The 25,037-nt window shown below is 46.9% G+C and overlaps 1 protein-coding gene across 4 annotated transcripts in view; it reads left to right on the top strand.

The window, feature by feature from the left end:
• FGF12 (fibroblast growth factor 12) overlaps positions 1-25,037 on the top strand; it is a 220,801-nt gene that overhangs the window by 120,425 nt on the left and 75,339 nt on the right. The window contains exon 1 of one of the 4 annotated variants that reach the window (XM_071812644.1): positions 4,246-5,767. The exons of 2 other annotated variants lie outside the window; for them this stretch is intronic. In XM_071812644.1, the coding sequence (XP_071668745.1) occupies positions 5,569-5,767 (199 nt within the window). In that variant the 5' untranslated portion in view covers positions 4,246-5,568. Of the gene's footprint in view, positions 1-4,245; positions 5,768-25,037 lie in introns of those variants that run through there. One more of the 4 variants, XM_065845052.2, reaches the window with a different exon arrangement.

A 25,037-nucleotide genomic window follows, 5' to 3' on the forward strand; every position in this document is an offset into this window, starting at 1 on the left:
AGCTACAGTTGCCTTCAGTGAAGCGAAGCTTTCTTGTGTTCCCCTGCCTCCAGCTGGTATAGGCAACAAGTCACTGAGGAGAAATAAAACCTTAAGTAGAAATCCTCCCTTAAAAAGGAAAAAAATACTTAAGAACATATAAAATAGGAGTGAAATTATGTCTTTTTCTGGGCTCCAGTTTGTTTTGTTGTGTTGGTGCTGCTTGTGGCCCTCTTTTTGCAGCAGTGGTTTCATTCATTCTGCTATCTGTGTACCTGCTTACCTGCCACGTGCTTTAAGACACAGACAAGCCTAACTTCTCTCCCGGCTAGAGCTGTTTTTAAAGACACCGGGTAGGCTAATAAGTACACCTCATGATGAGCTGCAAATTTTGTTTTAAATGAATCTTTGAAGCAAAAAAAAAAGGGGGGGGGGGATAAGGGGCCTATTAAATAAATTATTTTAATATAGCAATCAGATGATGCAGGCTCTTCTGTGTATATTAAAATCCTAGTCAGCTCAGAGCTCAGCTGTGCGAGAAAAGCCCAGAAAGCCAGGCAGTTTTCATACTCTGCTGCTGTTTTAGGGCCAGATCTCTCTCCCTGAACAGCATATTTTTAAGTGGCCATGTGAGTTCTTATTAGGCATCCAAACACAGATATAAAACCTTGCATTGTAAACAGAATTACCCTGTACATAAAATGAGCAAAATACTGTGAGGTCTTTTCTTTATCAGGTTACCCAGGCATGTTTTTCTTTTTAAAAAAGTCCACCCACGCAGAGAGACTGGGGAATGCCAAAGCTGCATGAATTTTAATTATGCTAGACATGCAACAAGGGGCTACCTTGTAAAGAATAAAGTTAATAAAACATGGATATGGGCTTAATACTGCTTAATAAGCAGCCCTGGCAATGCACATTTTAGATGTAATTTAGATGGCGTGGAAATTCAGTACAATTCTTAAGAGGTGTCTGCATGCAGACTTTCCAACTCAACGGTGCCTTCCTATTGGAAGAGATTTGTTGCTATGCTGCTGCAAAATGGTGAATTAGGCCATTCATAATTATTGGCCAGAGATGGGCGTCTTTCTTTTTCCCATTCAACCACAGCAATACACATACACATTTTAAAGTGGTATTAAATTTAAATCTGTTCCTTAACTTTCGTGTGTTCATTTTCAGTAGCTATGCAGATAAAACAGCATAAAACCTGCATGCACTTCTATCTGTAGTTAGCTCTATGTGTACAGAATTAGTAAAGCATGATATGCCTAATGACTGAATCTACAAAACATAGCCCATGGCTTTTGAAGGCTCTATGAAAAACAAACAGGATATTCTGTAAGCAACCCTGCGGGAATTATTGCACTTCACTAAGGAAAGATGCCAATAACCTCCGTTTTGACCTAGATAGATTGTTCTGTTTAGGAAGATAAGGGAATGCAATTCTAGATCTCTTCTCTGTTCAAGCCATGAAAGCCCTGAAATTCAACCAGGCCTTCATTTTAAACTTCAGCAACTGAGGACGGAAGAGTTGAGAAATATATAAAGCGAACAAAACCTCAGAAATGACAGTGTCTTCTAATGTTTGTATTGGCCTCCTTCCATAGCGAGTACCTAATGCATAGGCTTCTTGTATGCTTAGGGTGGGGTGAGGATATTTAATAAGCATTTTGAGTCTGATTCTCCAACAGCCGTGGAGAGTCTGACCCTCTGCCTGCTCCTGTGTGCAGGATGGGGTGTTTCTTCACAAACTGCAGGAGGAACATTTGCATTTGTCTCCAGTGTGATCAAAACACTGTCTTGCTTGTTCATTTTATGAATCAGTGCTATTCTTTCCTTCCGTCTTCATAGTGTGCACAGTGCAGCTTTCCAGATTGGGACTCAAGTTGAGGAGTGGTTGCCCAGGGGTGAAGAGGCAGTAGAGAAAAACTTGCTGTAATAATTCTATAATATAGAGGTTATTCTATTAAATATAGATGGATAAATATGTAAAAAATGTGCCTTAAGGAGAAATGCCATATTTGCCCAGTTTGATCAAACAATTCAGCTTCCATTGGTGGCAACAGAATGCAGCCCCTGGATTCAGCAGGGACTAGTTGGGATGAAACAGTGTAAGCTGTACTACCCTCAAAGAGGAGCGGCCGATGCAGATGAAAATGGGAGGTGTTTTGAGCCCTCTTTACCAAAATGGAAGTGGAAGGAGAGAACTTCCAATGGCAGAGACCACAGCACATGGAAGCTTTTCTTGGCAGCCCACCAAAGGTAAAGTTTCACCTGCAAGACTGACAGTGCAGGAGCACAATGAGGTTTGTCTTCAATTTTCCAGCTCAAGACAGCTCTAGGCTTGCTTGGTGTTTATAAAAGCAAAGGCTCTTCAGAAAACGTTGTGAAATTGGGGCATGATCCAGAATGGTGCAGAGCAGATGCGCATGCCAGTAACGTCATGACGGATGAGTTCATGGCGCTGTGCCTGTATTCAGAACCAAAGCCCATGGACTCCTTGGCCATCTATAAATAAAGACAGACCTACGTGCTAGCAAATGCAACATTATATTCAGTTTCACAAACTCTGCTTTAATTTAATTGCATCACTGCAGAAGCAGAGAGACCTGGGAGAAGCATTTCTTCTTAGAGTTGCAGTAGCTTTTCTTTCAGATGCACAAATCACCAGAAAAAAAATTATACTGTGACCAACCTTATCACTGATTGGGATCACTTTATAGTGCCAAGCTGCTGCTCCTAGTTTACAGCTACACAAGAAAACCAATTAGTTGCATGTCAAAATAACTGAAACTTATCTAATATGAGGGGGAAATAAACCAGCATTCTTTCAACAGAGATTTGAAGACTACAGGCAAAAAAGTATCTTTATATATAGATGTAAAACCTCTTTCTTGGGAAGATACCAGATTTGCTCACATTCTTTGAAGATGAAGCTTTGGATAAATCACTGGCAGTTCAGACCGTGATTCTCTGATTGCAAACAGCTTTCTTTAGGCCATGCCTGTACCTTGTACTGCTACATTCTTTGATGTCAAGTGAAATAATCCAGCAGAGAAAATTAAAATATGAAGCATTTTAGTTACAGGAAAGGGAAGAAAAATCTTTATTGATCAGGACAGTGAAATCTGCTCAAAAAACTTGGCAACAGTTAAAAAGAGATCAACAGTCAAACATTTATATCTCCCAAACGTTTCTGAGTATCTTCCTCCCCTTTTCTCTCTTGGAGAACCTGATTCCACCTCCTATGGTATGCATAGGGATTAAGAGCGAAAATTAAGAAGTAAATGCCAGACTTTAGTTAATCTTTAAGGACTTAGTGGGTGGTTGTTCTAGTTGCCTTTTTCCCCGATACATTACATGAGTTTAGAGCTGGAGTTCTTGTAATGAAGTAGTTAAAAGGATTATTTTGCTGAAGTTGGTAATTCCCAGGGTGTATCACCAACTGGTTTAAAGTCCCCTCTTCAGCGAGGGACATGCTTCACCCCTGCATCTTCAGGACTGCATTAGTCTTGTCGTGCCACTGGTACTCACCGAAGTGTAGCTGGGGCAGATCTCCCTCCACCCTGACTGCTATATGCTCCCCCAAGCATCTTGCTCATCACCTCCTGCATATACGCTTGTTAGCTCTTATTCGAACGTGAAACTGGGGAGCACTGTTCTCAGGGAAACTACAGCAGTCACCTCTCTGGATAACCGGAGATGTATTTCTGCTCCTTACATTTTGTTTGGTGCAGTTCTGTGGCTGGAGATACGAGGGAGCCGGTCCGGCTCCTGCGGACTGGCCCGAGCAGAGCACCTGGTGGTTTGCCTGGGACCGTTCTAAAACGGGGCAGCGCGGTGGTGCCCGCCACTGCAGCCGGCTTGCACGGTCCCCAGCCGAGGCACCGACCTCCCCGCCCCACGGCAGCGCAGCCCTTGGGGTGCCAGGAGCTGTCCCCCGGTCTCTCCTTGCACGGAGAAGCAGGGAAAGTGATGAAGATGCTCGACTGCTCAGGCTGGGCACTCGGGCACCTGCAGCAATGGCCGAGGAGGTGGCCGGGGTGGCTGCTGCAGGCGACTCCCTCGGAGGGGACGGGCGGGGCTGCGGCTCCGGGGAAGCCCGGCTCCCAGAGGGGGCGGCGGGCCGGCCGGGGGCTGCCCGGGCGGAGGGGCAGAGCAGCCGCGGAGCTGCAGTCGCCTCGCTCTGCCTGCGCGTTTTTTCTCATCCAAACCTCGATCACGTAGGATTGCGTAGAGGAAGGCGAGCGGGAGCAGCTGCAATTCTCCCGGAGCCCAGCTCCCGGCCGACACCGACCGACCCACCCGGCCGCCGCGGTGCTGCGAGGCTCCCCGCCGCTTTGGCAGCAACTCCGTGCCGCGTGGGCGTCCGGGGGGGCTTCCCTGGCCACTCCCTCCCCTCTCCCCGCCTCGCTCCCCCCCAGCTCCCGGGGCCGGACCGGAGGATGCGGGCGGGCAGCGGGCGCGGCTTGGCTCCTCCTCGCCCCGCCACCGTCGGGCGGCACCGCGGAGCATCCTGAGCCCCGCACGGAGCAGCAGCAGAGGCAGCCGCACCCCCCGCCCTCCACCTCCTTCTCGCATCGCCCCTCCCGCCACCGTTCCCGCCGCGGCAGCCGGGCCCGGGGCCGCCCCGGTGCCGAGCGCTCCGCGGCCTCCCGCCGGGCCGGACGATGTGGGTTGCTGCTGTCGGGGAGAGCCGCTGCCGGGGCAGAAACGGCGAGCAGGGCTGGGAGAGCTGCGCCAGCCATGGCGCTATGAGCCCGGGCCGCCGAGCTGCGGCGATGTGAGCTCGCACCCGCGACCGGGGCGCTTTTTTTTTTTTTTTTTTTTAATTTAATTTAATTTAATCGCCTCTTTTTGTTTGTTTGCTGGCCTGGTGCTTTTCCCCGTGGCTGCTTTTTCCTTCCCCTCCTGCCCTCTCTGAGAGCGGAGTGGGGAGGGGGGGAAAAGAGGAGGAGTGCGAATAGAGATGCAGCGCGGCTCGCCCTGAGCCCGGCCGTGGGAGCGGAGCGGAGCCGCGTCCATGTGCGCGCATTGCCGCGCCGCGCCTCGGAGCCACCGGGCTGGGGTCCGGGCTCGCCGCGGGCCGGGGGGGCTCTGACTCATCCCACGGCCCCTCGTCGGAACGCGGCCGGCGAGAGGGAGCGCCGCCGCCTGCGGCCGGGCAGAGCAGAGCGGCATCGCGCCGCAGGGACCCGCGGATCCTCCGCGCCCCCACCCTTTGGACATAGCTGCCGCCGGCGGACCTTTGCAAGCGGGGCAGCAGCCTCTCGGATTTACAAGGCGCGGGGCCGCTGCCAGGCCGGCCGGCGATCTCGCCGACGGGCGCCCGCGCCGGGATTGGCGCTCACCGGGGACAGACCGATGGGCGGCGGGGTCCAGCGGCCAGCCATGGTTGTTAGCCCGGGTGCCCTGCTCCGCCTGGCCGGCTGAGCCCTCCCCGGCGCCGGGACACGGGGCTGCAGCGCATTAAGCGGGGTGTCCCCAGCCCCGTCCCCGCGGGGCGCGGCGGCGGCTCGGCCTCAGCGCGCCCGGGCGGCGCCCCCCGGAGCGGCGCGGAGCGGCGTGGGGGGCCCATGAGCGGCGATGGCAGCGGCTATCGCCAGCTCGTTGATCCGGCAGAAGCGGCAGGCGAGGGAGTCCAACAGCGACCGGGTGTCCGCCTCCAAGCGCCGCTCCAGCCCTAGCAAGGACGGGCGCTCCCTCTGTGAGAGGCACGTCCTGGGCGTCTTCAGCAAAGTGCGCTTCTGCAGCGGCAGGAAAAGGCCGGTGAGGAGGAGACCGGGTGAGTACGGCGGGCCGAGGCCGTGGGGATCCGGTCCGCGGGGTGGGGCAGCCCTGGACCTGCCGGGATGGCTGCTCCGGAGGGGCTGGCCGGCCCCGGGGTTCTCCCGGCACCGCCGGCTGGGGACAGGCTTGCTCCACGCTGAACTTTCGCCTGGTTCCCGTCGGATCTTCTCCGGGCTGGTGGGATGGGTGGGCACAGACCAGCTGCCAGCATCCCTCTGCTCCTATCTGAAGCGGGAGCGAAGTGGGTCCTTCGGCAGGAGACACGCGGTGACTTAATCTGTGCTAGCTTAGCCCAGAACTGCATTTTTCCATTTCCCTGTAGGTTCACTTTTTAAACAGTTTCCTCTTATTTTCTGCATGGTGACAAGGAAATCGATAAACTGAGGCTCAATTAGAATTGTGGCCATTTGATAACTAGATCCATCAAGTGCTACTTCATGAGCACAGGGAATTTTGTTAGCTTAGAAAGCTTTCCAGATGGCAGCTGCACAACTGTTACACCTAGCAGTGAGCTTGCAAGGACCTAGGAATGCATTTCAGGATAGTCTTTTTTCCTCTCTATATCTTTGTGTGCTTATGTGTAATCTTGGTTCCTAGTGGAAAACTTCAGTCCTAGTGTACATGTTGCTCACATTTCCGTGATGAAGTCCCACCACCCACAATTCCAGTTCTGAGAGGTGCTTTGTTTTCTCACCCGTCCTTGGTAGGTGTGACAGTTCAGTACCTGGCAAGAGTAGGCCCTCTGTGATTTCTTGGTGGAATTTGTATTTACTTCTTTATTTTTTTTACTACTGTAAATCACCACTAAGGTAAGAAAGCCACTGTGAATGTGCTTTTCTCAGATGTCTGTCAGTATCATGGTTAAAAATGAGACACACTCGTTTACTTCAGTTCTTAGGGTTGTGCCATTGATCTGTGTAATCCTATGTTTCCCATATACATGGATACTTTGTTGATGAGTCTCTTCATGAAGCCCCTTCTCCACATCTGAAGTCTGTCAGTCATGACTCTACAGCAAGGTGTCAGAGCTTGCTGAGGGCTGCTCTTCTGGTCTTAGGTTGGGGTACATAACCTGTACTCAAGTGAGGAACAAAAAGAAATAGGGGGAAGGCTGCTCACCATAGGAGATGGCTTACTTTTACTGCTGTCAACAAAGGGGAAGGAATAATTACTCTGGATTGCTGACGGCACCCCTGATTCACAGACTGTGGGGCAGGGACTACATGTAGCTAGCAAAATGCTTCAAGACTTGAAATGCACGGGGTTAGGCTGTGAAAAGTAGGCACTTTAATGATGTGTTTTAGAGCAGTTACCAAAAGAGGATGCAAAATACCTGAAATATAGCATGACTTAAAATATTCAAAAAGAAAAAAAAATACTTTTTTTGTTTGTCTTACCAAGCTTTGATGAGTGATAGCTTGCTGGACCATCCTATATATTATTTGTCCTGTGAATACAGACCAAAATATGGCTCTTGTCGAAAAAGTGTGGTCATTTTGTCTGAGGAATGACTCTTGGTAGGATCAAGAGTAGGACCTGGGAGTCTCACTGCTGAAATCTCTTCCCTTTCCTCTCGCTTCTCCATCTGCTATTGAATGAGGTCCCTCAATGACTAAAAGTGCTTGGGAAGTCTGGACCTGTTCCTAGATTTCAAGATGCTTTGTCTCGTTAAAGTTTGAGTGACTTTCACAGCAGTGTGTAGTTGGTGAGGCTTTTTGTTTTGATCCTGCCACAGCACTCCCAGCTTCACAGATCCAATTCTGCTCCCTTTGGACTCACTAAATACCTGTGAAGAACTGATGAGTTCTAAGAATCCCCTCAACTTGCATGGACTTTCAGGCTGAGGAATGTGATTGATGACTTACAGACCAGAGTGATTTAAGGAAGACTTTTTATGGGCTTAGAAGAAGGATTGATGCTATTCAGTGTTGTAAAAATAGAGCTGTTCAGTTTTTAGAGCTGTCAGTCAATCACTTGTAACCAGTACAGTATTCATTTTATAAAATTAAAGAAGCTGAGGAATTAAGTCGCTTTGAAAAAAATTCAAGCATCCTTTCCTAGTCTATGGACTGTGTCTGCTTTAGTTCCCTGTATCAATATTTTAAATTGCCTTCTATTCCTGGACTCAGGTGTGCTGCTCAGAAAGCAGCGTGCCACTGGGTTTGCCGCTATTCACATTGTTTATTCAGGGAGTGTATTGTGCCCAGATAACTTATTCATTGCAGAGTCGCTCTTCTGCATAGGAAATGACATGCAAATGGATTGAAACTGGTTTAAAGAAAAATGCATACATTGTGCAGTGACCCTCAACCCTAGTGATTATGTGTTCTTAATGATCTGCTGGCTCAGTACTTTGCAAGCCAGTGAAAGGAACGTGAGAAACGTCCTTTTTCAAAAGGGGTACAGTCCCATTTGGAAATGGTACAGTAGTAGGGGAACTGTCTTTACCTTTTTAAACATGACCTCGTTTTATGGCTGAGGGGACTAACTGTCAAAATACTTCACATTTACAGAGTGATTTTCATCTGTAGTACTCAACAAGGTCTATCAAATGGAAAGGATTCTCCTCATTTTACAGAAAGTGAGACCAAGGCATGGAGCATCACCTGAAACAGAGATCTAATTCCTGATGCTCGTTCCAGCACAACGCACTTTGTGCCCCTCACTGCCAGTGAGCTTACAAAGAGACAATGGTGGAGCTGTAACATCTCGCACCATTGCAGAAATATAACTCTGTGGTCTATGTTCCCTTCGCTTTTGTAAAAGTAACTCTCGGAGCTTACATCAATTAAGTGTTTTTATATGCGACTCAGTGCTGTAACTAAAATATTCAGTAAAGATGTGCGTGAGCGGAGTTACATTTTGCACTGGTTGGCACCTTGTGCTTCATTTCAAAGCTTGTGTGAAGCAAGAGCAAAATACTCCTGCTCTTATATGGGAAGGGAGAATTCACACCCGGTAGAGGTTCAGGCTCACGCATGAGAAGTTGCAGGTTTTGGCAAGCGATGGGGACCCAGAGCCACAAAGGGACATCTTGTATAATCAAAGCTATCAGCTCTTAGGGAAAACAGACCAAACAGACTGCGTAAACATCTTATTTGTCAGTTGCAATAAGCACCATGTTGTGAAATGGGCACTTGTTCCATCTCCCTTTTCAATGGGCAAAGGCAGCTCTTGCATATGCACACTCTGTGTTCTTTTATATCTCTTGCATGTGTTTGACTTCACGATATGATTTAACGGTTTAACACAGGCCAAATAAAGATGCTGAGTATCGTGGACCAAGCTGAAAATTTGGACACATGGGCTCAATCCCATTATTGTGAATTAATGCAGGTCATTGACCGCAGTTGTGCAGGTGCCAAGCAAAATATGTGTGTGTACAACAGCACCTGTACAATTATATGTATAAAGTGCAGATGGAAAAGATTAAAGTATATATTTTGCTGTGACTATATTAACTTGATAGAGGATTCAAAATAAATTGCTGTATGGCATGGCTTTTGGATGCAGGTTCAAGACATGGATCATCCATCAGAGAATGATGGATCCAAGAGGGGAATGCAGAAGACTAGACAAAGCAGCTCTCTCTACATGACTTCTCTGCCAACAAATGGTTGAACCAAGCAGTTGTGTCCGCTTTACAGCTTCTTCATCCCTTTTTCGGCTGTTTTGTAATAGGCTGGAAGCCTTGGGCTGGTGGATCCAGCTTGTTTGTGAAAGCTGTGGCCATTGCTTCACCACCTGTTCTCAGGCAGAGCTCATTCTGGAAAGCTGGGGTGGAGCAGGTTTTCCATCATCCATGGCCATTGAACAGCAAAGCTGGGGAGTTTGGGGCCATGCACAAAGTGAAAAAGGCTGGAGCATCAGGCACGGCATCAGTGAGGGTTGGTGGGGATTTTTTCTGAGTGAAGCCTGCTGAAAGGGTGTCGTTACTTGGGGAAATAATATTTGTATTTAGGCAGCTTTGGGTCAGGCGGTGCCAGGTATTGTGTAGCATCATCTCCATCCCTTCGGGTGTTGCTTCTGTAGATGAGTTTCTAGCTCAGAATGCAGAGCTCAGTCTCAAACAGGTTTTTTACCCCAGGGAAAAGAAAATAATTCTGCCTTTTGTTTTGTTTTGTTTTGGTTTTTGTTCCCCTGTCTGATATGTATTTTGCACTCCTCTAAGGAAAGGATGCTTTTCATTAAGGAAAATATAAAGGCTTCTTCCAAACTGAAGGAAATGGCTCACGCATAGAAAAAAAAGCAGTAACTTCAAACATGTTTTCCTTTTGCGGTATTTCTTGTTTTGAATAATAAACGGAGATTTGGAATTTAAATATACCTATGTTGGTATTTTTACAGCAGTATAAGTAAAATATAAGAGCAACTTTAGTTGAAGGACACAGAAGGACTTTGTTCATTCAGGGATCCATTTAAAACATTTGAAAAGTCTGTCATCTTTGCAAGCTGTTAAATTCCCCGAATTAAATCCTGAAGTCCTTTCTGATTTCTTGCAGGATGAAAACGATGATTGAAACTCATGGAAAAAACCACCATTTTAGCACCCCGTTAAATTTGTCATAATCCTTGCCTGTTTTTATGGAGTAGTTCATCTCAGAACAGCTGCAATATCTGCCTAACCTGTGGAATTTGGCCCCTCCGTTGCTATTGTGTCCCGATGTCTTCGTTATTTCAGCACGTAGCTGCTGTCGGCAGCAGGATTCCCGCTGGATCCCAGTGCTTTTCCATAACGTGTGTATGTGTCTCTGGGTGTGCACTAGCCAAGGGGGAGGCCGTCGCATTCTTCTGCCTGTTCCTCTGCAGAATTTGGTGCTGTGCCCCATCTGAGTGGCTTTGGTGAATAAAAATGCCTGGAAATCCTGGCATCGCTTTGCCAGCAGGACTTGTTGGAAGTACTAGCTGAGATGAGGGCATGTATGCCAAGTGGCTGGCCAAACAAGCCTAGATAATGTCAAGGGGAACGGACACAGCCTTGAGGGCATGTGTCCTCCTTGTTTGGGGCAGTCTGTCCTCGGAGAGGTCTGCCGCTGGTGCTGTAAGCGCCTTCTGCATCCGCCGGTGCTAATGAATGCCAAAATAATCAGGAGCGGGGGAAAAGGCTCCCTCCTGCTCATGACAGCTCCGCAGATGAGTTTCATTTTGTCAAGTTGATCCCCGGGGGTGGTATCACACACGTTCGTGACTTGCAGATGTGGTGACTATCACGGTGTGTGTCTGTGCTCGGTTACTGGGTGGGGGGAGTGGGCAGATAGCAACCCCAAGCTCTCTGGCTCCAAAATCTGGGGGACGATGGGCAGGCTCCTGGCTCACTCCAGAGCATGGAGAACTCAGCAGCCAGCCTGCTTTGCAACACTGCTTGTGGGTGAGCATGTCAGTCAGTAAGTCACTTCATACTGTTCCTGGACTGGTTGATGCCAAGAAAATCAGTGGAAGTCATCCAAGCTCTGAGAGGGATGGATATCTTCTCTCCCCATGGCCTCAGGGGTAGCTGTGCTTGTGGGAGCACTGAAAATCATTAGCCAGCAGAGGAGGTTCACCATTAGAGCAATACAAATGATTGATTCCTCTGTCACCAGCCAAATGGAAAAGTCAGGGTGAAAAGAGGTTCATGAGTGATTATTTTCCCTCCCCATAAACTAAAAGATCCATATAAATCAATTTATCACTGACTGATATAACTGGGTTTTTTTGGGGGGAAAAAAGGTGCAATTTAATTTGGAGGATTTTTATATGTGTATTTTTCTTTAACTTTCAGATATACTTCTAAATCAAATGTTGCTTTGAAATACTAAACCAAAAGCTTGAGTTCCAAAAATACTGAAACGAAGACAAGATTTTCTTCCTTCCTTCCTTGCTTTGCTGAATTCAGCATGCATTTAGAATAGTTTCAGTAGACCACATACCACATACCACATATTTTAATAGATATCTGTTACAAAAAAAAACTTCGACTGTTTGACTCGAGCAGTGTGGAGAGCAGGGCTGCCACAGGAGCTGAAGAGGTTGTATGAATTTCACTCCTGTGAGGGACAAACATGATCCTGAGTCTCACTATGTTGAGGAGCAAGTGCAAATTCACTTGGGCTTATCTGCTTTCTTTCCCCTCCCCAAGTGGGCACACCATTAACTGCCAAATCGGCCAGCTAGGCATTTATTCTGTTCCTCTGGCATTCGTTTCATTTGATCCATCCCTCTGAAAAGCCATGTGCATATTATTCCTGGGAATTTCCTACTCCTGCACAGTTGAAGCCAAGCTGTGATTTATTATTATTGAAATCAAAGTAAAAATTTTAACAAGCAAAATATGTAAGAGATTGACGTCCCTTTTGTATTTGCAAGTTCCATGGCTTGGCAGAAAGTGACCAAGAGTACTAAAGAGAGCAGGTCAGGGAAAGCAACTCCAAAGAACTAATATTTAAACATACATACATTTCCATATGCTCTGTGTGCTACTGTAGTATCATTGCCAAGGCTGCCTTATTGTTGTGCCTTGCTGTTGGAAGTCTCTTGTGAAGTGACTTGTACTAAAATCATCTACCCAGTACTCAGGCTGTTTGCACTGCATTCTATCAGGGAAATGGTATCTTTATACTCCGTTCTCTTGTTTAATACATGGATTGTCTCTATTCCCTAGCTAACACAATATTCTTCATATTAATACATTATCCTTTCTGAGCATAAGGCAAACTACTACACCTATTGTTTTACATTTACCCTGTTCTGACAAGTAGCAGAATCCTGAAATAACTTATTCTTTCTGGAGGCTGGTTTTATTTTGCATCCCTATTAAAAGCTGTTATAGAACCATGGACACACTTTGTGCCCCTCACCCAGCGAACACTGCTACCATAGGCTCCTGGAATAAATTACTTTTAAAGGGAGGGTTTGTGCTTTGAGGGGAGTCAACGTGGATGCTGAGGTTTTGCAGCACAATAGCAGGGCTACAGCTTCCTGACAGTACTGGCTCTGAAAATAGCAGCTACAACATATTTTTTAAATGGTAAACCAGAAAGCAGCTTTCAAGAGAGCTGCAGAACACGTCTGTGGTATTTACCATTCAGGCAGACCACGCTGGCTTTTCCAACCCCCGGGCTGCAGCACAGATAAGTATCCGTGTGCTTATTCCAAGTATTGAACTGGGGCTCTCTGAAATCCTGATGGAGCTGCCGTGGCTGCTGAGAAAATTCAGCTGGATACTCCCTGACACCCGTCAGACACCTCTGCTGTCCTCTGTGCATTACGAGATACCCTGACTAAAGGTGACAGAGGGACAAAGCCTCAGGCTTGGAGGCAGGGTGGTGACCTGAGCCCTTCTTGTCCTCAGGGCTGAGCTGCTGGCTGGTAGCCGGTGTGGTGGGGAAGGCTGGCTATGAGCAGTGACTCTGGGCATTTCTGCTCTCTGCCCTTTGCCCATGGAGTGTGCTGGGCTGCAAGATAAGCGCTATTGCTGGAAACAGCATCATTGTGGAATGGGGCTTTGCAGCTCTGTTCCTGCATCTGCTCTGTGGCTTTGGGTTTGTCCCTTTCCCCCAGTATTGCAGGGGGTGACTGTGCCACTGTTCCTGGGATCCTGCTAAGGAGATGCTGTATGGGGTTGTGTTGTTCCTGGCAAAGCTCTGATTTTGGAGGAGTATTGAGCTCTTGTGCAGACCCCTTTTGCAGACCTTGGCTCAAGTCAAGGGGGAAGGTTGGCAGCTCTACTTTCTGCTCAGCAACATGTGCATTTGTTGTACCTGAAGTCGTATGTGGGAGGAAGGGGGGATTTGGTCCCAGGGCCACCTTCTTCAGATTCTGCTTTGCATCAGTGCCCCCTTCTCCTTCAGTGTTACTGAGCACAAGGATGAACTCTATTTTGGATGATCCTTGGCACCATCATGTTCCCAAAGAGAAACCCTCAGCTGGGGACCTGTGGCATTTCTCTGGCCAGAAGGTGGGAAGCCGAGGTGAAAGGGAAGCGGTGATGCTGTGCCTTCCTGTGCTCCCCGTCTTTCTTTCTGGGGCCTTTCCAGTGTGATATTTCACATTTGGAGCACTTGACTCCATTGATGGATGTCAGAAAAGGGGAGATGTGAAGTGGCTGGTTGCCTTCAATGGCAGGGTCTGGATTTGAGGATGAAGATCCAGGGCTAGATACAGCAGCTCCAGTGACAGAGAGCACAGAGGTGCTCCCGCATCCCACTGCAGCACCTATGGAGTGCACTGTGCAGAGCTCTCTCCCCGTGGCTCTCCTGTCTCGCCTCCCCTCCAGCAGCGTGCTCTGTTCAGGGGATGTATTATATCCAGTGGACAGCTGCATGCTGTGAACTGGCAAAATATCCACAGAGAGGCAATCTAATTCTCTTACTTGTTCTACTTTCCTAGCTGAAAGCTGATTGCAATCATGCTAAAGATTAGAAAACCCTGAAATGTTCCTTTATTGAAATATTTAAACATTTTGGATCAAAATAAAGGAAGAAAAGAGCCAGGTCTTGAGGTTAATAGAACATGCTCACTTAATTGATATTTATCTAGAACAGCATAGTTTGCAGTCCCGTCCCTTTGCTGTCTGCACAGTTTCTTTGCTTAGCAGCTGTCACCCATATTGCCTTAACTGCCAAATAAATATATTCCTTCATTCCCCAAAGCAAAACTGTTTGCAAAAGGTCAAGCATTATGGGACTGCTGCAAGTTAAGCCAGTACACATCTTCCAGAAAATTGAAAAGCAGTAGAAATTAGCAAAATAACAGGGTGGTTTTGGCTTCCAGGGACCAGCTCGGATTTGGGAAGCACATGCTATTCCTGAGGATGCTCCTTGGGGACCTGGGAGCTGCGGGGCTGCAGGAGATGGAGGGATCACATGCTGGCCACCTGCTCCGGAGCTGGTCCTTTCCCTGGCACAGCTCCTGTAACCGTATCGGGTCTGAGCTGCTGGCTGTCTGCACCCTCCGCCTCCGGTATTGATCTGCAGCCCTTCGTGCAGGCATCCTCTGGTGACCGACATCACGCTCTTGTGGGGATTTTCTGTGACGGTGGCTAAAAGGGCTGTCAGAGCGTGTAGAGTAACTACCAGTGCTCTGTTGGCTTTTTATAATTTGGTTTTATGCTCTTCAGTGCAGGGTCTGCCTGCTGCCTAGCACACAGTATCGTTATTTAAAAATTTATAAACATTTGGTTTCGCTTTTATTTTGTTTCCTTCTGTGCCACTCCTACCTTCTCCACTTCCCTGAATGTTTCTTCTACTGTTTTCCTTTCTGTTTCTTCAAAAACACAGCTCTTATTTCCATTAAATAAATGTTAGGTTTTAGAGCTAGAGCCTGATAGCAGCTCCTGAATGATTAGGAACCACGAGGTGAGGTTTGAGAGCTCCTTCACCCTGAGCCCTCAGGCAGCGAGTGGCTCCTGGGCAGCTGCAGGAGCTGGAGCTGCGTTTGGAGACCTATTGGAGAGGCAGATTTTCTGGTTTTGCTCCATCTGCACTGTGTCATCCTGAGCACATGCATCCCTGGGGAGGGAGCTCACTGTTTACAGCTCTGAGAGAGCAACGGAGCGGCCAGTGAACCTTCCTATCTCCCTGGAGTTCTGAGGGTCACCCAGCATCAGGAACGAGGTGTTTGTAGTGAGATATGAACCATGAAATGCCATCCTTGTTTAAAACAGAGCTTTAGGTGGAATGAGGAAAATGATGAGTTTCTCACACTATGCTTTCATTAGGTTGAAGGAAACTTCTGGGTCAGATGGAAAATGAAAATCTGCAGGTTTAAAAAAAAAAAAAAAAGAAGGTGTATTTTCACAAAGCAAAAGGAAAGAACTTTGAGTCACATGGTGGGTTTTGGCTCTTTTTAACATGATCTTGGTCTTTGAACTGTAATGTTGTTTCAAACCTGAGTGGCACATGCTACACGTTTTCTTTATGCATTTAGGTGTTGCATAAGATTTGTTGAAATTCAGTAACATCATAATTTTGGGTCAAAAAATGATTGTAAACTTCTACAGGCAGGCTGAAGCTACATCGGTGCAAAGAGCAAAAAGTTCTTACAATACAGGCTTGACTGACTCAAGCTTTAATTTTTCCACATCACAGACTGATTATCTGTTAAATAAAGTTTCACACCTCTCATCCCTCTGGAAAAATGCTGAGGGAGTGCATGAAAGAGCCCAAAGGGAACATTATTGCCTGATGTTATTGAATGCTTGCAGAGTGACACTGGTACCCAGATTTTACCCAGTGATTTCCTAGGGCTCTTCTGTGGCCTGGTGTTGGTAGCACCAGGTACCCTGCTCAAGACCAATAGCATCTTAAGTGATTAATTTCTGCTCAGTGCTTGTTGATAAGATGTTCTCTTCATTTTCTATTTTAATTAATTTATTTTCCCAGGCATGCGGAACAGGGTGGAAGAATGATATAGCTGTTTCCATGGCGTGTTTTGTTTATGTGAGGAACTTAGTGTTTCTGCGGTGTTTCAGACATGTTGGATTGGTGGGGGGAAGCGGAGAGATGTAGCATCTGAGAACAAAACAAATCACAGGGCTGTGGCAGATGTGAACAGCACAGCATCATCTGCTCTGCTTGTGCGAGGACTGTTAGTGATCTGGTGCCTTGTGTGGGGCACCTTCAAGGTGAGGGGAGCTGGGGACGGTGCCGTGGAGCCTTTCAACAAACCTGGAGTGCAGAGGTGTGGAAATGTCACCAAGTTGTGGGTCTCCTAAACCAACCACCAAGGTTGACTAGTCCAGCCACAGCCCTGCACTGACGCCAGACGTACATTGCCCAGACAGGCGTTTCTTTAACCTGTTTTTTACACCCTCCCATGGAGCAATTCTAAGTAGAAAGAATTTCCTAATATCCAACCTAAATCTTTGTAGAAAAATGGGAAGAAATCTGATTAATTCACAGTGAAAAAGTTTTATGTTGCACACTGGAGTCAACAAAGCGTAACACAGCCTTCCTAACCATGCAAGCAGCAAAGGGCTGCCACAAGGTTGCCCAGGATTTCTGACCCATCAGACAACCCCTGGGGTTGCAGCTGGGTGACGTGTGGCCCTGTAGGATACCCTCTCCCCCTCCATCTGTTTGTGGGGTGAGAGGTGCTGCAGGTGGGGGGAGAGGACAGGGCTCCTTTTCCATTTCTCCCTCCTGCCAGCTCCAGGCAGCGAAGCCCAGCAAGCAGCATCTCCGGGCATCATCCTCCGTGCCTGCCTTCCCACTGCCCTTGGGGACAGCAGAGCTTGGTCCCCTTCTTTGCCAGTGTGAGCTTTGGGCTCAATCATCCCTGAACCCAAATGCTCTGCAGGGCAGGGATAACCATTTGCTAAATCTTTCTGTAACACTCAAGCTGGCATGGGGAAAATGTGGATTTTACTCCTGATGTTTCCCCTTCGTGGATGCCCACTTGGGAGCTGCTGCGGCCCATGGGAACTGGGGAGAAGCTGCCACGAACCGTGTGGTTGGTTCATGTGGTCACGTTTGCACCCAAGTGAAATGCGCTCTGTGATTGTGGGCTCACACATAATATTTGTGCTATTCTCTGTTTCACTCTGGGTGAATATGCTGTAATCTTGGCTAATTACACAATATGTCAGGAATAATTGCAGGGTGTTCCTCAAAATAAATAATATATTTTGCATGGTCTGCTATCCATACTTATGAGTATGCTTTAACCTTCAGTAGCCAAGGCATTGATTGTGCTAGAAAATGACAGCTTAGGAGCTGTAGCTACGACGTCTTTCCCATTAAACTTCTCGCTTTTTTAATTCCCTTACCTGAAAAAGCTCACCCTGCATAAATTCTGGAACAGCCCTACATCTCTCCTTTATGATTTTAATTTCTGTCAGGCTTTGGTTCTGTCCTCATTGGAGCTCAAGTCAATACAGGTATAGAAGATTGCTCTTTAAAGGGATATGTTTCGAAATTTTGACTGTGGGTAAAGCACACTGGATCAACAGAGCAACACAAACCATGTCCTGGGGGAGGCAAAGACAAACCCAGGAGTGTGGCTGTATGAATAATTGATTTTTTTAGCTCTCTGGTCAAATAAAAGCAGTTTCTGGGGAGGAGGGGATTCAAATCCAATGCAATATTTCATTCTACTCAAAATTAAACTTTGGCCTTCATGTCCAACTCTTTTAACATCTCTTTTTTTCATTAGATTTCCAAACAAAACATCGTCTCAAAAGAAAAAAATCAATACTTGTACTCTTTTCAGATCTCCTTTTTTTTTTCCCTGTTAATGAGATGGAGTTTTTTTAATAGCTTCCCCTGCTCATACTCTGCAGGGTGGCTTCTCCAAGTCCTAACATCCATAGCCTCCTAGGAAGAGGATGGTCTGGGAGACACATGTAGCAGTGGTCCCAAGTTCTGTCTTATATTTTCATTGCTTTTTATGACTCTTGTCTCTACTCCTTACCTCTGACTTTTATTAACATCTGTGTACAGCTGATTCACTGGGTACGGGAGGGCCTGCATAAATGCCAGTGCCATGCAACCCCATCCTTTTCACCTACTCTACAACTGAGAAATAAGACTTCTCTGGAGGGACTCCTCTTTGTAAGAGCAAAGCAGTCGTAGTGCAGAGCTTCACATGTCTGCTTCTTGGTGGAGGGTGCAGGCAGCTGTGCTCGGTGTTGGAGGGCTCATTACTATTCCTCCTTACAAGCATCAGCACAGGAAAGGAAATCACTTCTCTAGATGCTCTTTTTGCCTACAAAGTGCCATTCTGCTCTAGTGACTCACTGACAGTGACGGGAGGCAATTGCTTTGATGGGCGCTGTCATCGGCTTGAGCCTGTCATCTCTCTGAGTTAGGGAAATGTCATTTTCGGAAGTTTCTCCTTCAAACGCAGAGGCCATCCCTGTCAGCACAGCCTGTTATTTCATGTAATGCATCCTGGAAACACCAGTTGTCTCTCTGTAGTTAGTAGCCCTGGGTGGAAATTTGCACTTGAGATGAGTAAATACACGAGTCTGCTATGCAGCCCTATTGTCTGAGAGTCATTTTCTTCTCAAAATAAATTCCCTGTAATTGGAGGGTGACACTAACCCTGTAATCATGTTGAACTGGAGCTGGGCATGGCCTTTATTCTGCATCATTGGGAAAGGAGCTGGGATCAACTGTTCGGTACACACAGAGTCACAGACCTCGGGAATAAATCTTAGCATCATCGGTCTGTTTACATCTCTCCATCCTACTCACAGACTGGGTGATGTGCCCGTGTGTTAGGCTGCATGGCTGTATCTAAACTGAAGTGGTTTGTGGCAGCTTTGCAAGGCGAGGCTGGATGCTGAGCTTTGCTACTGGGCCCCTCCTAATGCTTGGGCAACTGCTCTTGTCCACCGTGATGCGGTGTCTGTGCAGGCAGCCTGAGGAAGCATCCAAATGCCAGTGCCCCCTACGCTGCTCACCTCTTTTGGCTCGGCAGTTCATTTGCCCTGTCCCTGCCTCTTCCTGGAGATGCTACAGGCTGCATTGCCCAGTCTGTCCAGGCCACCTGCTTGTAGGCTTCCTCAATGCAGAGCGTGTCCTTCTGCTCCAATTTTGCTGAGTTTTGCCACAGAAGCTGTGGCAAACATTTTGTGGGGCTGGGAAATGTCCTCCTTGCCTCCGCCTGTGTGCTTTTCTGCACTCACTGACTCCTGTGGGAGCAGAGAATGCTCAGCACTTTGCAGCAGGATTTCCTGCGTCCGCACCTGAGCAACGCAGCTGGAGCATCCTCCAGGATCCCCTTGTGTGGCTCAGGAGGCTTCGACCTGCTCCATGCATGAGTCACTGCAGGTGCAGTCACGGACACCTGTGCGCAGTGTCTGCTAAAGCCTCATGCTCCACCGTGTCACAGCTTGGAAGAGTTGGGCACAGCGTTCTGCTGGGGGAAACACACCCTTGACCTTCAAGGACAGCAGCTCCTGGTGCAGCCGCAAGTACTCTTATTCCTGAGCTTCCCAGTTTGGGTGGGTTCAGTGAATCGTTGTCGTGAGTTGAGCTATTAATCTTATGCTGACAGTAGTGCATTTAATTGAAGACAGCCACTTCATTGTAACTCCAAACACCCTGGAGAATTTAGCAGTTCCTGGTTGGGAAAAATCCCCAACAATTTTCTCCCTCAGCTTTTCATCTTTTCTTTTTCCCTGAGTTCTGTGGCAATGCCTGTCACCATAGTAATCTGCATGGAGCTCACTGGTGCATTTTCGTGCCAAGTTAATAGACGCCTTCGTTAATACTGTACTTCCAGAGAAGGGATTTCATTGCCCTTCTCTGTCTGCATGTGTTTGGTGTATTTGGCTTATCGCGTATTCTGGAACCCCTCATTTTCAGGGGGGGGAACTGTGGTTTCTGCAGTGATACTTTAAACATGGAGTTAATCTAAGTAAATTAGGAGCAGTTTACGCTCTGACTTGAATGCTGGTTTTGGTGCGTTAAGGATTTGAGTGCTGGTTGGGTGAGTCATAAATCAGCCTCCCATTATGACAGCTGCAGCCTGAATGGGGGAAAATAAGAATAATGAAATGTGTAAATTCCAGGCTAAAATGTTTAATTACAATAAACAAATGTTTAAAGAACATTTCTGTGAAATATGCTCCTGAGAGGTATTCCAGGTCCCATGTTTGCAGTCACATCCTCAGCAAAACTGTTGCACAGACACACAAGAGAGTCAGCAGTGTGCCCAGCCATGGCTCACATCAGGGCTGGAGACTCTTCCCTTGCCAGACCAATGTTGTTAGCAGGAACCAGAAGGGCTCTTTGGGGATCCTGCCTCTGGCATCTCTGACAGCCTTGCTGTGCTAAGCCCGGGTTGAGGTGTTGAGTCAGACTGTGTCCTGCTGCAGAAAGAGAGAGCAAACTAGCGAGCAAGTCTGCTGTCAAAATCACGCAGCAGGTACCTTCTACCTTGTTGGAGGTTGCTGAATATAAAATGGCTGCTTGCTGTCTAAGCTAGCAGAGTCCTCTGTTTTTTGACAGCCTGTTGTGCAAAGAACAATAACCCCAAGAGCTTCAGAGATTATCCTATAACCAACACAGAGCACCTCTGACACCTGGCACAGTAACTTCTGGAATGGATTTAAAAGCAGTTCTGCACCAACAACCTCAAGTGGAGGCCTGCCTGCTGACCAGAGCATTGCTATAAGAATCCTTGGAGCCAGTGGCTCTAATCCCTGAGAGGTCACTAAGCTCTTCATCTTTTCAAGATATCATTGAAAACCCTATCCGAGATCCCTGCCATTAACTTGGAGAGTTCAGATTAAGGCGACTTCTGTTAGTAGGGTTTTGTTGAGTCCTGTTAGATTTCCCAGCTCAAGGCAAAGCGGGGTCTGGCTTGCTGCCGCCCCATGTCATTGTATTGCTGTAATAAGAGGTGTTCTGTGAATTGCAAGAAATGAGGCCACGGCAGACTGCCTTCCACAATAGAGTCTCAGCCTGAAATCAGTGTTGTGCCTTATTCCTTCGTCCTCCAGAGCCCAAGGTTTGGATCGAATTGAGCTACCCTACAGTGCTTGATAGAGCGTAGGGTTCTGTGCCCAGGGGTTTAGGCTGCTGCACGTGGCCAGATTGTCTTTGTGCTGCTGCTGTGCTGATCGGAATAAACAAGAGTTAGAGCCCTCAATGAGGCTTTGCTAAATGCAGCATTGGTGCATAACTTCATGGATCCTCTCTGCCTTAAGGGGAGTTATTCTGCTTGTACGTTCTCCATTTTCCAGTTAATTGGGTGAGTTCCATATTCACCTTAAATAGCAGAACTTCTGATAGGAAGCATTTTTGCCAGAGCTCTTGCTCTTTTTCCCATAGCACACAGCAAATCCCTCCAGCAAGGCCTGTGATATGAGGGTGAGGGATGTGACTCTGTAGAGTAGCTGATTTGTACCTGATCCCCTGGCCTTCTGTGAGCATATCCCTAGAGATCAAGCAAAGTGTGTGTGAGCACCCTGCAACTATCATGTCCTTGGCAAGCCCCAGGAGGGAGAAAATCACTGTATAGCTGTACAATAAGGCAGGACACACAGCAGCTGATGGTGAACTGAGATGACTTTAAGACTCAGCAGCAGAACAGCTGAAATGAATAATGACAGCATGACATTACGATTTAAGCAGAGACAAGGAGATTAGCAATCAGATCATGATTTAGTTGGCCTCAGCTGTGTCAAAGGGCTCAGAAACTTAAAAGCAGGGCAGGCAGAGCAACTGATTTTGTCCTGTTGAAAGTAGAGCAAGCAGGATGTCCTTCAGGGGATGTGCAGTGACTTGGTTGCTGGCTGACTGTTCTGAGAAGGGTTGTCATCTGAGAACTATGTCTTCACCCTAGGAAGAGCCCCTAGGCTGGCAGATGCTGCAGGTTGGGAACAGACCTGTGGCTTAGCTTTTACTCCCTGTTACTCTGGTTGGTCTGCTCTCCACTGGGGATGATTCCTGGGCATGATCTTTTCCTGCATCTTCTGGGAGTGCCACATATGAAGGATTTCAGCTTGCTGCATCTGCATATGGGGAGAGTCCACTGAGCTTTCTGCAACAGCCCTGAGCCCTGGACAGCTGTGTATGGGCAACCAGAACAGGATCTTTAAAGTAAGCATCCTAAAGTATAACAGCCTTGCTTATAAATTAAGGGTAAAAATATCCTTTTGTATGTTGTATGGGGATCCTAATAGCATGGGGTCTGTGCTGGGAATGCATACTGTGTGGAAATCTCTTGTGTTTAGCTGGTACTTTGGGATCAAGGCAGTTATAACTTTGTTCTTGAATCCATTCTGAAGTGTTTGACTTTAGGGAGGTGGTAAATTGGTGCTGAAATCTTGTCCATATTAGTGCAGTTCCATTTTTTTTCGGGGAAATCTGCTCCTACGGCAAAATAGTGTATGGAGAAGCCTGAGTGGGAGGAATAGGTTTATCCCAAGTGCTTTATGTAGTATTGCTCTTTTAAGAGCAACAGGATTTGAGTTCCCCTTGCTACACACGGATGAGGTTACAGAGTAGGATTGAGTTTGCTTTCTTGTAAATTTTGTGAATTGTAGAAAGAAAGTGTTCATGGCAGGGTATATGCTTACCTGTGCTGCATTTTTGTTTTCTGTTTTAGTTTGCCTCTTTCTCTTATTGATTATAGCCTGGAGCAGTATCATTGAGGGGGCTTTAAACAAAAGTATCAAGGTTGTAGGATTCTATTTTATTTATTTTTTTTCCTCAGTGCTCCAATAAGTACTAGGACTATTGCCTACTGGGACTATTGCCTGCTGGGAATGGTTGTTCTTTTTTCTAATTGCGAAACTGGGAAAAGTTCTCAGTCTGTTTCATTGTCTTTCTGCTTTCTGTTCAGACTTACAAGCACATCCCACCATCCTTAATTTTCAAGCTGACCTGCTGGTTTTGAGATTTTTCTACAAACTGAGGTTTTCAGCATGATTGCTGCAGCATAATGGATAGCAATGCTGGAAGATGGATAAAATATCTCTGTAGGTAGAAAGTAATAATGTTAAAACATATGATGTGACAAAAGTAGCATGTTCCTTAAGTCATGTGTTGAATTTTGCTTTTGGGCTAGCAGGAAACATCCTGTCCTGTGATTATACAGTTCCATCTTCAGGTAATAACTTTATAGTGAGCTTTGGGAGGAAAAGATGGCTGAATCTTTGTTCTCTGTTAAAAGCTGCCTTCACCTAAAATTTTGTCTGTAGGCCTCCCAGCCACACCGCTTGCTGTAGAAATGACAAATCCCAGTGTCCTGCTTTATGCCCAGACATGGGACAGGAGGTTCCCTGGTGGGAAGCAGCTACTCTGCCGGCTGTTGTCACCAGTGTAACTGCTTCTGTTCGATCTGTTTCCTCTGCAATCAGTGGAGAGATGCAGGTGGTTTCAGGACCCTATGGACCTGGCCTGGCTTGCCTGTTGATTGTTGGGGTGAAAAGGGAGGCCAGTTCAGGTGTGGAGATACCTGTACTGAGACAAATCACCCACTGACCAAGCAACTCCCCAACCCTACACTAGAGGAGAGAACTCAATGTTGGCTGTGCCTGTCTCTGACCTGCTTTTGTATTCAGTTCAGGAAGGTACCCAAAGGTGCAGCTGCTCACCAGTTCTTCTTAGAGAAAGAGACCCAAGAAAAATGCGGAAACAGGGAAAGAAAGATCTGTATGTCTCCAAAGTGCTTCCTGACTCTTTGATATCTAGAAAAGATATTTGTTTGCTGATGCTGTTTCTAAGTGAGTCTGGGGAGCAGGGATGTTCCTGCAGCTCTGTGCAGTAAGGAGAGACGGGAATACTGCTGCAGTCAGGCTGTTAGGACCAGGAGGAATGTGGTGGTTTTGTGTGTGGCTGAGAGCTCTCCATTTCCTTTGAGTTTGGGCATGAGCCTTGAACTCCAGTAAGAAGAGGTCAAATAAAAAAAAATACATGTAAGATAAGATTTCTCCTCCAGCCTGACCCTAGGTAGGCATTGACTCAGAAAAGCCTGGGATTATGAAGAGGGCAGTTGTTAAAGCTTAAATCAGACCTGGCCATGTGTCTATGTCAGATCAGTTACAAAAAGTGACCCTGGGGCTTTATCCTGTTTTACTCTGGTGACACTGAGCCTTCTGGTGTGATGGTGTTTGCATCTGTAGCAAGGATGTGGGGGGACCTTCAGGGGATTTTGGCTGCTGTTCTGATAAACTCTAAAAATGATGTGAAGCTCCTAATGATGAGCAGATTTGTGCTATACTTGATAGGCTATTTAGTGAAAGTGGGATAAGTTTTCATGTTATTCCAAAATTATTTGCATGATTGAAGTATAGTTCACACCCCGAAGGAAAAGGACTTTGTATTCTGTAGCTAAATCATCTTTCCAAGAAGGAGGAAAAGGTCAGGATTATTTTGTCTGCCCTCTTCTTATCCCTGAGGGACTTTAAGAGAAGATCTCCTCCCTTCCCCAGTACACAGCATCAGGCTGTAGGAACATCTTCTAAATCTCTCCTGCTTAGAGCTCTTCCATTTTATGTGAAGTACTTAAAAGCTAAGTTTTAAGTATAGAGTAAAAATGAGGCCAAGACTCTTTTAGGGACTCAATCATAGGTCTCCTATCAGATAGTGCCTTAAGTATTGTGCTATTAGATAAAAGAGGGGAAGGGTACCGGCTTGAGGAGGGTGGTGCAGTCATCTGTGCCTGAGAATACAGCTTTTCATTTCCTCCAACTTTGATGTGCTTGTTAGAAAACAAGTTAAGGCAAGATCCTACATTCAACAAAATAGATATTTAATTTTGTGAAGAAAGCAAAATACTTGGCTCAATCTAAGTCTCAATTTGATATATATCGGCTTGACCAATGCTAG

Source organism: Patagioenas fasciata, chromosome 9, assembly GCF_037038585.1.
Source record: "Patagioenas fasciata isolate bPatFas1 chromosome 9, bPatFas1.hap1, whole genome shotgun sequence".
NCBI lineage: Eukaryota > Metazoa > Chordata > Aves > Columbiformes > Columbidae > Patagioenas > Patagioenas fasciata.